The sequence below is a fragment of the Rana temporaria genome, chromosome 1 (assembly GCF_905171775.1).
Source record: "Rana temporaria chromosome 1, aRanTem1.1, whole genome shotgun sequence".
Taxonomy (NCBI): Eukaryota; Metazoa; Chordata; class Amphibia; order Anura; family Ranidae; genus Rana; species Rana temporaria.
This window is the reverse complement of record NC_053489.1, coordinates 49,751,940-49,765,505: the sequence shown is the minus strand read 5'-3', so window position 1 is coordinate 49,765,505 and position 13,566 is coordinate 49,751,940. Positions and strand designations below refer to the sequence as shown.

Sequence of the window (13,566 nt, the reverse complement as noted above, 5' to 3'; positions counted from 1 at the left end):
TTCCTGTTTAAACTTCTTCATTCATCTGTGGACATTGCTCTTGTCAATTTGTCATCTCCATAAACATTCTGTAGCCTTCTGTGGATGTCGAACATTCTGCACCCCTCCTTCATCAACAACTTAATGATAGCACATTGCTTCTTGTCTGAAATCTATTATTTACTTGCAATGAAAAAAGAAGAAGAAAAGGAGTTTACAGTTAACAAAAAAGATCCCCTTACTTTCTAAGCCCCACGCGGATCAATTTAATATTTTTGCAATACTTTTGGTATTGTATTATATACTGTATTTATTGGCATATAACACTCACTTTTTCACCCTGCAAATCGTTTGCAAATAGTGTGTGCGTGTTATACGCCAATACTGCAATTTGGGCTGCCTCAGAGAGAATGGGGAGGGGGGCGGAACGAGCCCCGTCAGATTACATACAGCGAGAATCTCCTGTTTACACAGTGGCCTCTGTAATAAAAAGTCCCGTCTAGTGGGCCGGCATTGGACCAGTGTTCTGTCTATCATAGAAGCTGGTCCAGGAGGCGGGACTTTGTATTAAAGAGGCCGCCGAGTAAACAGGAGATTCTTGCTGTATGTAATCTGAAGCCATTCATTCTGCCCCCTCCCTGAGATGGGCATTGGTCAGGCTGCATTCATGGCAATAGGGAGGCTGCAAATGGGAATTAATCAAGCTGCATTTATGGGCAATGGTGAAGCTGCAGATGGGCATTGATCAAGCTACATTGATGGGCAATTTTGAGGCTGCAGATGGGCATTGATTAGACTGCATTGATGGGCACTGACCCTAATTTAGCTTCAAAGTTCTTTATTTAAAACGTTATTTTTTTCCCTAAAAACTTCTCTTAAAATTAAGGTGTGTTATATGCTGATAAATATGGTATATATATATACATCATATTTTTGCAATACTTTTGTATATATATATATATATATATATATATATATATATATATATATATATAAATAGGATAACAAAAGTATTGCAAAAATATGAAATTGATCCGCGTGGGGCTTAGGAAGTAAGGGGATCTTTGACTTTTTACCAAGTCAAATAAAAAACCCCACCTCCTTCTGGGTCTACAATCACCCCCTATTACACAACTGTAACAATTCAGAATTTTACCAGGCAGTTGTAGGTAGCCAGTCTTGGGCAGAATCTGGGGTCCTATTTATAGCATAGAGCTAGAATCGAAAGAAGCTTGGCAAGAACAATGGGGTAATCTGAAGGCTAAAACAGGTGCTTGAAGACACCACAAGTAATCAACGCTTCAGAACTGTTAACTCAGAATCAGTTTAGGCCAGGTCAGTTTCTCTACCTATGCAGGTGCATTTTGTGTTTTTCAATCCATGCATTTTCATCCATTAAAGTCTATAGAACCAAAAAACAGAAAAAAAAGAACCCTGGCCCTTTCCATAACATGCACAGATGTAAACTACATCCATAAGAAACCATGTTAAATGTGTTTATGCAAAACTGAAAACGTGCTAAAAAATGCATAGGTGTGAACCAGGCTTAAAAACTGAACAGAAACAAGACACATTTCTTCAAGTAGAACTCCTTTGCCAGATCACATACAGTTTTCAATTACTGGCTCCGCCAGGTAACGCCACACAAAACATTAAAACAGACTGCAGCTCTTTTAATATATACAAAAAAGGAGTAACATTAAAAAACTCAAACCCTTTCAACATAGGTATAAAACAGAATTTTACAAACACATTAAAAAATGCAAATTCTGCCGGCATAATTAAAGTGTACTAAACCCCCAAATTAAAAGAAAAATCTACATCCTACCATGTCTTTTATCTATTAATATCCTTGCATTCTTTTTCTTATGCCGGCTTCCATTTTTATATCAAAGCTGCTTTTAAAAGTTAGTCCCAGTTGTTTCCTGTAAGAAGGTGACTACACATAAGGAGAAAACAGGAGCAGCATTGTCACCCTTGTCTGTGTGTTTCCTCCATCCTACTCAGCCTTAACTTCGGTCTCAGCACCCTACTGTTATTGGCAGGATCACTGCCCAGCTCTGCTGCGACTGTCAGGGTCACGGCACAGCTCTGCTGTGACAGGCAGAGTTACTACCCAGCTCTGCTGTGATTGGCAGGGTCTTGGGACTTGTTGCCTTAATACGGGTCTTATCTGTAACATGCATTGGGACATCCAATTTCTGATATGCCACAGACTCTGCAGCACACAGAAATTCAAATCACTAAAAAAGTAAAAAGGTATATATATATATATATATATATATATATATATATATATATATATATATATATATATAAATAAAAGGACATGCTCTTCTGTATGCGCTGTGTTTTAATTAAAGCCCAACTCCGAACAAATAATTATGGGGATGTGCCCAAATGGCAAGGGTTATGTGCTTGTTTATGTCTAGGGCAGTGATGGCAAACCTTGGCACCCCAGATGTTTTTGAACTACATTTCCCATGATGCTCATACACTCTGCAGTGTAGTTGAGCAACATGGGAAATGTAGTTCCAAAACATCTGGGGTGCCAAGGTTCGCCATCACTGGTTTAGGGGAACAATAAATGGAAATATACTTACCCAATCATCTACAGCTTCTGCACTGCTGAACTCTAGTGTTCTTCACATCATCAAGACCGTAGCAGGCTATATAGCCCTGCTTTGGTTGTAAAGGACACTGAGGGACAGTCCAGCGTCAGATCATGTGGTAGTACCTTAAATCCAATGGAAATTCAGTGGCCTGACCTTAGACCATTCATGCTCGAAAACCTTCCAATGTGGCTGAATTTAAACAAATTCTGCAAACAAGAGTGGGCCAAAATTCCTCCACAGCAATGTGAAAGGCTCATTGCCAGTTAATCGCAAATGCTTGATAGCAGTTGTGTCCCCCCAAGGGTGGCACAACCAGTTATTAGGTTTAGGGGCTATTACTTTTTTACATAGGGCCAGGCAGGTTTGGACAGCCTTTTCCACATAATAAATGAAATCCTAATTTAAAAACTGCATTTTAAATTTACTCGGATTATCTTTGTGTAATCTTAAAATTGGTTTGATGATCTGAATCATTTAAGTGTGACAAATATGCAAAAAAAATTAAATAAACCAGGAAGGGGGCAAATACTTAACAGCACTGTACAGAAAACTGTTTTTCCTCCCCCCAAAACAAAATGAGCTACTAACCCTTGAGCCCCACCACAAAGGGATACATTTCTTTTTTTGCCCAGAATTGGGCTTTAAATGTACTTAAAAACATAAGACTCCTGAGTAGACTCCTCTGCCAGTCTGAATACAATACAACTCAGCCATAGGGAAGTAACAGGACAGTTAAGCATACATCAATGAGGAATTGATATTGTTATAATAAACAGGAACACGTACTCAATATACTCCCTCTTGTTTTCATTTGTTACGACCATTTCTGATCCATTTGGTTTTAAGTCAACCTGGTAAGTCTGAAATATAAAAAGAAAGGAGATACGTTCATGTTCTGAATATACAATATTTTCTTGAGGTAGAAGGTAAAGACAATTGGGTAGGGAATATATCAGGTTTTTAAATATTTAAGTTGTCTCTTTTAGACTGTAGGAGACAGTAGAACTGTACAGGTTATGGTAAGAAGGGACAAAAGCAATCAAGAAGCCCTCACACTAATCAGTGTGTATCAAAGGAAGGCTTTCTTCTTGAAAAAGCAATTTTAATGTCTCATTCTTTCACATATCTCAAAAATCATTGTTTTATGCCCCATTGGCCAGATGCACATCCAGAACTAGTGGTGTATAGTGCAAAACAAAAACAAAAAGCAATATAATACAGCCATTTAACTGTTTTAGGCTATTAGGCCATCATCAGCGCACTGTGTGGAAGCCATGGCTCAATAGAGTAGGATTTGGGACCCAACAAGACATTATAACCATACAGATTATGCTAAGACTATGTAGCGGCCTGCTATTTTCTAGCTGGCGCTGCTTTAAATTTAGAGGGTAGTCAGAGTTAGTTGACTCACTTTTCACTAAATGTGGGCCTCTGTTCCAGCCATGGCAGTACTGTGAGTGACCACTATTGTTGTCTGTGGTGGTGTTATCATCCCAGACGGAGGGTGGCAGCAGTCAGGTCAAGGTGTTTTGGGTGTTCCCCTTCAGCAGCCAATCAGACTGAGTTGATCGTCCCGTTGTGCATGCTGGGGAGGAGTACTTAAGGGACAGACGTCATTAGTCTTGGTCGTCGTCGATCCTGGTCTGTTGTCTCACCACCCCCCATGTGTGGCCCTCCGGGCCGGGGGGTGCGTGTTCAAGTGTTCCTGGCCCCTGGGACCACGTTGGTCCGGGGGTTGTGATCTACTAAGTGGGCCCGGTAGTCAGACTGGGTCTACGCTTGTAGAGTCGTTCTGTGCTGTCCGTCCTGAGGGAGGAAGCCACTCGATGAAGAACCTGCCTTGGAGAGCACCGAGCAAGAGGCTGGTATCTCAACAGAGGCCTTGAACTTCATCGAAGGACGCACCATTACTGAAGGGCTGAATGATGGTCGCCTTTCAGTTCTAAGTTCACAAGAAAATATTCAGGAGAGATCCGGGTGCTTAATCCTGTGCTGAGAGGATTTTGGACCGAATATACCTCCGTCTTTGGGAAGGTCTGTGGCAGAGACTTTACCAAGTTTCCGTGCGACATCCTGGCTGCTAGGTTAGTGAGAGAGGCCTATCCAGTTGCACAATACCCGCTCTGGCTAGAGTGGTGACGAAAGCTACGTTGCTGAAAGCAGGAGTGTTTCTGAACAAAGTTATACACTTGAACCTATTATCCATTACCCTTCCACCTCTTCAACTACTACTTTTATTCTTTTACCAAGTTTGGCAAATAAAGCAAAGAAAAAGAAGTCTAAAGTGTGGACATTGAACTTTTTCTCAACTCTCATCTGATACCCTGGACGGCGAGGAAATGGAGGTAACATGCCGCCCAAAACAAACCAGCAGCTCCTTCGGGGGTAGTGCTACAACTATATGAAACACAAAAAAACTACACAGAACTCTGCTCTCTAGGAAGGTATAAAGCCATGCGGTTTTGACCAAAATCTTTACCAATTTCTGCCTAAACATTTACCTTGCTATACAGTTTATTATGTAATGGTGGTGCAGCTGTGCATGGTAGCCAATCAGCTTCTAATTTCAGCTTTTTCAATTAAGCTTTGACAAAAAAAAACTCGGAAGCGGATTGGTTTCAATGTAGAGCTGCACCAGATTTTTCCAAAACCTGGAAGCTGATTTTGCACTCTCCAGTTCAAGTAAATCAACCTCAATGTGCCGTGTTGTGCAACCTCCTTCCCCACTGTGTGCCAGGAACATGAGATACCATCTTATTAATTCAGCCTAAGAGAGAACCTAAAACGAACATCTATAGTAAACCTTTTAGGGCATGAATCTCCCCTTTGCATCTTGGAGCCCTTCTAAAGTGGCTATGGAAACGCTGGCTTCCTCAACATAGTTTTTTCAGTAGTCCGAGGCATGACCCTTGCTTTATGGTAATACCCAAGGTGCGCCAATAGGTAGCACTAGACATTGTATTGTGGGGTTAGTGTGCACATTCTCCACAGATATCCGTTTACTACTTTAATGTTTCCCACAGATACACTTTAAATCAAATATTCAAAGATATGGTTTAACCGAGTACCTACATCTATGCCATATGGCCAAAAGTTTGTGGACCTTGACCATCATACTTAATATATGGGCAAAAGTATGTGGAAACTCCTCCAAATTATTGAGTTCAGTTGGTTTTAGTAAAGGATGCTGTTAATGTTACAGAATATAATGACATTCTAAAATTGTGCACTTCGAAACTTGTGAGAATAGTTTTGGGATGGCCCTTTTCTGTTCCAAAATGACTTTACCCATGTGCACAAAGTCAGCTCCATAAAAGACATGGTTTGATGAGTTTGGTGGAGGAAATTTAGTTTCTTGCACAGAGCCCTGACCTCAACCCTACCGAACACCTCCGAGATAAACTGGAACTCTAATTGTAAAGCCAAGTCTTTTCACCCAACATCAGTATCTGACCTCACAAATGCTCCTTTGCCTGAATGGGCACAATTCCCACAGACTCCTAAATCTTTTGGAAAACCTCCCCAGGAGGATGCTACATCTTCAAATAGTACCAACTGCAAATGCTCCTGATTTTGGAATGGAATTTCATAGCTACATAGTTGGTATGGTTGAATAAAGACACTAGTCCATCCAGTTTAACCTGCGTGGGTGTGTGTGTTCATGTCGATAATCATTTCCCATGTATTTTGTGTTCACTAAGATGCACGTCCAACAGTCTTTTGAAACTGTTAATGCATCCTGCTGACACCACCAATTCTGGAAGGAACTTCCACATCCTTGCCATCCTGACAGTGAAAACCCCCCTACGCAGCTCAAGGTTAAACCACTTCTCCAATTTCATCGAGTGACCCCATTTCTTCTTACACTCCCTGAGAATGAATAGTTTTCTTCCTACACTGGGATCACCATTGAGGTATCATATCTCCTCTCAAGCATCTCTTTTCCAGGGAGAATAAGTTTAGTGCTTGAAGTCGTTCCTCGTAACGGAGATCCTCCAGTCCCCTTTTTAATTTTGTTGCCCTTCTCTGGACGGAATACTCCAGATGTATAAACAGTGTCAGAACTATCGTTTTATCTCTGGAGTAAATTTCCTTTTTAATGCACACTAAAACTCTGCAGCTTGACATTGCATGTATTGCTCAGTCTGTCTTCTACTAGGGTTTATATTTTTAGCTCCCAAGTGCATTATTTAATATTGTTCAGCATTAAACCTCATTTGCCATGTATTTGCCCACTTAATCATTTTATTCAGGTCTTCTGGTAAAGTTTCTATACCCTGCTGTGAAGTTTTTGTCTTATTTTTTTTTTTCTTTTTATGATTAGCAAATCCTGAGATTGAGCTACTTATACCAACCTCTAAATAATTTATAAACAAGTTAAACAGAATTGGTCCCAGGCCACAGAGCCTTGGGGTAACCCACTTACCACTCCAGACCAGTCTGAGTACATGTAATTTATTACCACCCTTTGGATGCATCCCTGTAATCAGATCTCTATCCAAGAACAAACCCTATGGCCCCTGCTTACAGATCTTACTTTGTAAATTAATCATCTATAGGGGACTGTATCAAATACTTTTGCAAAAACAATGTATACCAGATCCACAGGCCTTCTTTTATCTAGATGGCAGCTCACTTCCTCATAGAATGTTAACAGATTTGTTTGGCAAGACTGACCTTTCGTAAAACCCATGCTGATTACTACTAATGATACTATTTTCATCTGAAAATTCTTGGATATAGTCCCTTATTTCCCCCCCCCCCCCTAAATAGTTTACATACTATTGCTGTTAGACTGACAGGCTTTTAGTTTCTGGGAATAAATTTCTGCCCTTTTTTGAATATTGGTACCACGTGGGCTTTTTGCCAGTCCGCTGGTACCATTCCTGCCAGTATGCGGTCCATAAAAATTAAGAATAATGGCTTGGCTATAACCTGACTGAGTTGTTTGAGGACTCTTGAGTGAGTGAGTGAATGACTTGTATAGCGCTACACATGCGAACTAAATCGCCTCTAGGCGCTTTATTGCAGCCAGTGTCTTTCTTGGGTGTAATCATTTCCAACATGTTCACATTGGTTTGATGGTCAGGAGTCCACAAATACTTGGCCACACAGTGTATCATTATATTGAGCTTCCACATTTCTCATTTTACCTAAAATAATAATAACAAAATAATAGAAAGAAAAATAAATCAAACTGATACAAAAAAAAAAAATCCTATGTGCAGTCTGCAAAAAAACAAATCAAGCACCTTAACTTAAATGAGCTACACAATCTACAGTTGGGGACATGATAATGAAAACTAGAGCAGAGAGAGAATAACACGGTTGGCTGTTGTGGGCATTACCAATATTTCTGCTTTTCTGGAATTTCCAGAAGGAGGATCAATTTGCATTCTCTGCTGCACTGAACGACATAAAAGCAACAATGCATCTGTAAATGTATATTTAATATATGTACATACCTGGCCAAAATTGTCTTCATCTATACAGAACCTGAGATCCAGCTCAGTTGGGTCATTTTCTAATATCCATTTTAAAGAATTATAGTATTCACTATCCTAGGGTGTAAGATGAGATAACATCATGTCAGAGATTTCCAGTAATGTCATTTAATAAAACAGAAGTACATTTGGAAGATCACTTAGAATGTTATCACCTATACCTGACAAACCAAACAGCACCGACAATGTAGTGGAGTTAGGGTACATGGGGGCTTATACACGCCTGTGCTCATTGACATCTGATTGTGATTAATCAGCCAGGATAGACCTTTAACACATGGCCTTTAGAGCTTGTTGAACCTACAGGGTACACAGTAGTGTGAATGTTGAGAAACACCATGGGTTGCAGGGCAAAGAAGCATGTTCTAAACGTATGTATTCCAGGGCAGTTTTTAAGGCAGGGCAAAATGGGAAGCTGCCCTGGGCCCCTGTCATTGTTGTGGGGCCTAAAAAGCAGCTGCCTCATAGGTGCCAACTATCCCAGTTTAAATCCCCTTGTCCCTTGCTGTGTCCTGATATCTCAGTGTGAAGTGCTGCTACCAATGCTGCCCAGCTCTGCCCTATTGTTGTGTACAGATGACTCACCTGCAGACCCTGGGGTAGATTCAGTAAGTGATTGCGTCTGCGTAACCATAGTTACGCAGCGCAATTGCTTAGTTGCGCCGGCGTATCGACTGCTCCCGATTCAGGAAGCTCGATACGCCAACTGCAGCCTAAGATATGACTAGCATAAGGCTCTTATGCCGTCGTATCGTAGGCTGCATTCTTACGATGGCCGCTAGGTGGCGTTCCCGTAGTGGTCAGCGTAGAGTAAATTGCATACTAACGCTGATTCACAACCCTACGCGCGCCCTGCGTACGCATTTTACGTCGTTTGCGTTCGTCGGGTTCCGCGTAAGGCTGCTCCTGCTATTAGCAGGGGCAGCCAATGCTAAGTATACCCGTCGTTCCCGTGTCGCGATTTAAAAAAATTACGTCGTTTGCGTAAGTGAATCGTGAATGGCGCTGGACGCCGTTCACGTTAAAGCAAATGACGTCCTTGCGAAAGTTTCCCGACGGAGCATGCGCACTACGTTCGGCACGGGAACGCGCCTTATTTAATTTAAATGATCCACGCCCCCTACGAGATCATTTAAATTACGCGCCCTTACGCTGGGCAGTTTTAAGAAGCGTAGCGCAGGTAATTTACGGAGGCGCAGTGTTAAAACGGTACGCTGCGCCTCCGTAAGAGGGCGCAATTCGTACCTGAATCTACCCCCCTGTGTTTACATGTAAATAAACATAATTCATATGTAAATAACCGCCATTCATATGTAAATAATCATCATTCATATGTAAATAACGGGAGCATTCATATGTAAATAGCTGCGGTCGGTGGCATTCATATGTAAATAAAGGCGGCATTCACATGTATATCATGCCCCTCTGCAGTGAAGAGATGATGCGCTGTAACCTCTAGCAACCAATCAGTGAGCAGTATTACTGTACAGTAATCTCTAGCAACCAATCAGTGAGCAGTATTACTGTACAGTAATCTCTCACACTACCCATAAGTTCACTAAACCTTACCCAGCAAGGGCAAAGTTTGCTTTGGCTACAGTCAGATTGCAGTAGGTTAGTTTGAGCAGCAAGAGGCAAGAACAATAGAAGAAAAATCAGCATAGAAAAGCAGTAGCCGTCTCCTATTTGGCATGATGTCTCTGAATGAAAACTCTAAAAGAGGACTGGGGGGGGGAGAGGTAAAGGAGCCGACAGCATACTACCGACATACCATACTTCATATGTACCCTAAAATATGTTTGGCGGAGGACTGACACTGGATTGCAATGCAGATGAGACTGCAGAGATGGCATGAAAGCGGAAGGAAGTATTGCAGAAGGTTTCATTTTTATTTTTGGAAAGGATAGGCTATTTATTAAAGGATAAGTTCACCTTTTCACAAAAAAAATTATAAATGCAAATTTTTTACCTGCAAAAAATTATAATTTATTATTTTTTGTTGTAGGCACCTGTAAAGCATTGCACCAGCGGTGCAAGTTAATTTCCTATTTAGACTTGGGTTTCATTACAAGTGTCCTTAAAGCGGAGTTCCGGCCACAATTTCACTTTTTATATATAAATACCCCTGTAATATACAAGCTTAATGTATTCTAGTAAAGTTAGTCTGTAAACTAAGGTCAGTTTTGTTAGGTTGTTACAGCATTTAGAGACTTTATAAAATAGAAATTGACTGGGGCCATCTTAAGTGTGGGCATCATGAAGCCAGACTGTATGACTTCCTGGATTTCAGCCTTGCAGATCTCGCACATGCTCAGTGCTGCACAAGCAGTGTAATAGGTTTCAGATAAGGTTTCAGCACCCGTACTGTCCAAGTCACGTGATTCTTCGAGACTGGGGAGTGCACAGACTCCTGGAAAGTTACGCCCACTACATTCCCAGGAGTCTGTGCGGTGTAGGTTAGGAAGCTTAAGCACCTAGGTGCAGGAAGAGGGAAGATTAACTATTCTGCCTAGCAACAACACTTTGAAGGCATCTAAATTATTATTTTTTTGTTCTTAAAGGACTAATGACATTTTTTTAAAACTACTGATGTAATGTTATATTTATGGGTGGAACTCCACTTTAACTGGGGGGCTGCAGAGATCTATTCCTCTTGGGGGGGGGGGGGGGGGCATGTGAACAAAATGATGCGAGTACTGGACTGGATATTTAATAAAGCACTGAAACAGAATTCTCTGCAATATTGCAACTAAAATAAAAGTGACGCAATCTACTTCATATACTTATCAGCTGACAAGCGAGTAACATTGTCAGCAACTGGACCTCGATCCCATGTGTTGATTGCACAGTTGTAGCTAGTTTGTGCCTCGCTGTTTTTACAAAAAAAAATCTAATAGATATTCCTTATGATTTCTTTTCAGCTGTTCAATTTCTTGCAATCCATATGTTAAACAATACCAAATGATTGGCTGACTGGTACGTAATAGGATTGGTGGTGATGATGATGATTTAGACCAGGGGTCTCCAAACTTTCTAAACAAAGCGCCAGTTTACTGTCCTTCAGACCTTAGAGAGGCTGCACTGAGGCCAGTGGGAGTAGAAAACGTCCTGGCGTCAGCGGGAGTGAACAATGTCCTATTTTTGTTATTAGAGAAATAGTGTCCCATCGCTGGTGTCAGTGGGAGGAATAGTGTCCCATCATTGGTGTCAGTGGGAGGAATAGTGTCCCATCATTGGTGTCAGTATGAGGAATAGTGTCCCATCATTGGTGTCAGTATGAGGAATAGTGTCCCATCATTGGTGTCAGTATGAGGAATAGTGTCCCATCGCTGGTGTCAGTATGAGGAATAGTTCCCCATCATTGGTGTCAGTATGAGGAATAGTGTCCTATCATTGGTGTCAGTATGAGGAATAGTGCCCCATCGTTGATGTCAGTGGGAGGAGAAGAGACACGTTTGTTGGTGTCAGTGGGATGAATAGTGGCCCCATCATTAGTATCAGTGGGAGGAATAGACACGTCATTGGTATCAGTGGGAAAAATAGTGCCCCATCATTCCTCTCAGTGGAAGGAATAGTGTCCCATCGGTAAAGTCAATGAGATGAATAGTGCCCTATTGTTGGTCAGTGGAAGGAATAGTGTCCCATCATTGGTATCAGTGGGAGGAATAGTGTCCCATCATTGGTATCAGTGGGAGGAATAGTGTTCCATCATTGGTATTAGTGGGAGGAATAGTGACCCATCATTGGAGTCAGTGGTAAGAATAGTGTCATGTCATTGGTATCAGTGGGCAGAATAGTGCCCCATCATTGGTATCAGTGGACAGAATAGTGCCCCATCATTGGTATCAGTGGGCAGAATAGTGCCCCATCTTTGGTATTAGGTGAGAGGAATAGTGCCCCATCTTTGGTGTCGGTGGGAGGAATAGTATTCCATCTTTGGTGTCAGTGGGAGGAATAGTATTCCATCTTTGGTGTCAGTGGGAGGCAGGGATGGACTGGCCATTGGGACTACAGGGAGTATCCCGGTGGGCCGATGGCTCAGTGGGCCGGCTTCAGTGACAGCGGACCACCGCCGCCCCCCCCCCCCGGCTCCTCTGTCTCTCCCTTTCCGCAGCGCTCACCTCCTCTCCCTCCCTGCAGCCCTCACCTGGTGGGCAACAGAGAAGCAGGGGGAGGACCAGAGGAGCAGGGGAGACGACAGAGGAGCATGGGGGAGGGGACAGACAGCTAACTCAACAGCTATGGCCTGGGAGTTTCTCACTTCTGCCTAATCTTGTCCCAACTGATTCTTTTCCCCGGGTGAAATAATGTCTAGCTTCCCCACTGGTACTGCCTATAAGAGTACCAGTGCCAGCCGTTCTACTCTAATAAATAGTGAAGGGGGAGAGGGGGCTTGGGTGGCCGGGGGTGCGGGAGTTGTCCGGCTACCATGGGAGAGACCTGTCAAAGTGGGCCAGTCTGGATGAAGTCCAGGGCCAAATTTTTGTCCCAGTCCAGCCCTGGTGGGAGGAATAGTATTCCATCTTTGGTGTCCGTGGGAGGAATAGTATTCTATCTTTGGTGTCAGTGGGAGGAGTAGTATTCCATCACTGATGTCAGTAGGAAAAATAGTGCCCCATCGTTGGTGTCAATGGGAGGAATGTCTCATTGTTAATGTCATTGGGAGGAATAGTACAACAAGGGCTGGATAAAAGCAAGCAAAGGGTCACATTCGTCCCCTGGGCCTGGAGACCCCTGATTTAGACAGTTTGGCAAAAGGGGTATGGGGATGTACTGACAATCCATTGGGGGGGGTCTGTATTTGTAAAAAGAACTCCGGCTCCAAGGAATAGGCCTAGCAATGTGTATGTAGTTCTCATTAAGCCAGGTTGAAGAGAATTGAGAAACTTACCACAGACTCCATGTCCTTCAGCGTTATTTGCTTCCCCAGCATCATTTTGTAGAAAGGCCGAATAAAAAAGCCTGCAAGAAAGCAATAAACACCATCATCACATAACAACCCCACTGACAGGGAACATGGCACAATCTGGGAGGTTTTCTCGAGTCCTGACAATGAATATCACTAATAAGATGCCGCTTCTGAGCCCAATTAAAGGCAGAAATAGAAAGCGACAGGAAATCAGATAGATACAAGTAATAGGAAACACGGCACTCTTGTCCCATAATGCACAGCAGCTTCCATTACAGTAATGAGATCATCCAAACACTGATTAGCTTTGTGTTCCTGCTGTCTGTCCACATCACATTTCCCAGCAGTGCCGCCAGGCTGGGAACACAGGACTGCTCGGCACGCTCCTATATTGTTATAATGAACTCTGCTGTGATCGCCATTAACTACTGCTTAAATCTGCCAGGCACATAATAGGCTGGAATCATGGAGAATGTGACGACACCATGGCTCAGGGCTATTCCCATTTATATGAAGGAGCTGGTATTAAGATACTAACCATAGGTGTGCTCAGCCTATT

General features: G+C 42.4%; 1 protein-coding gene across 18 annotated transcripts in view; it reads right to left on the bottom strand.

Moving 5' to 3' along the window:
• NEDD4L (NEDD4 like E3 ubiquitin protein ligase) overlaps positions 1 to 13,566 on the bottom strand; it is a 615,111-nt gene that overhangs the window by 28,549 nt on the left and 572,996 nt on the right. For all 18 annotated transcript variants that reach the window (XM_040337654.1, XM_040337707.1, XM_040337690.1 and 15 more), the window contains 3 exons: positions 12,990 to 13,060; positions 8,060 to 8,155; positions 3,381 to 3,454 (listed from right to left, as the gene is read on the bottom strand). In XM_040337654.1, coding sequence (XP_040193588.1) covers positions 3,381 to 3,454; positions 8,060 to 8,155; positions 12,990 to 13,060 — 241 coding nt within the window. The remainder of the gene's footprint in view (positions 1 to 3,380; positions 3,455 to 8,059; positions 8,156 to 12,989; positions 13,061 to 13,566) is intronic.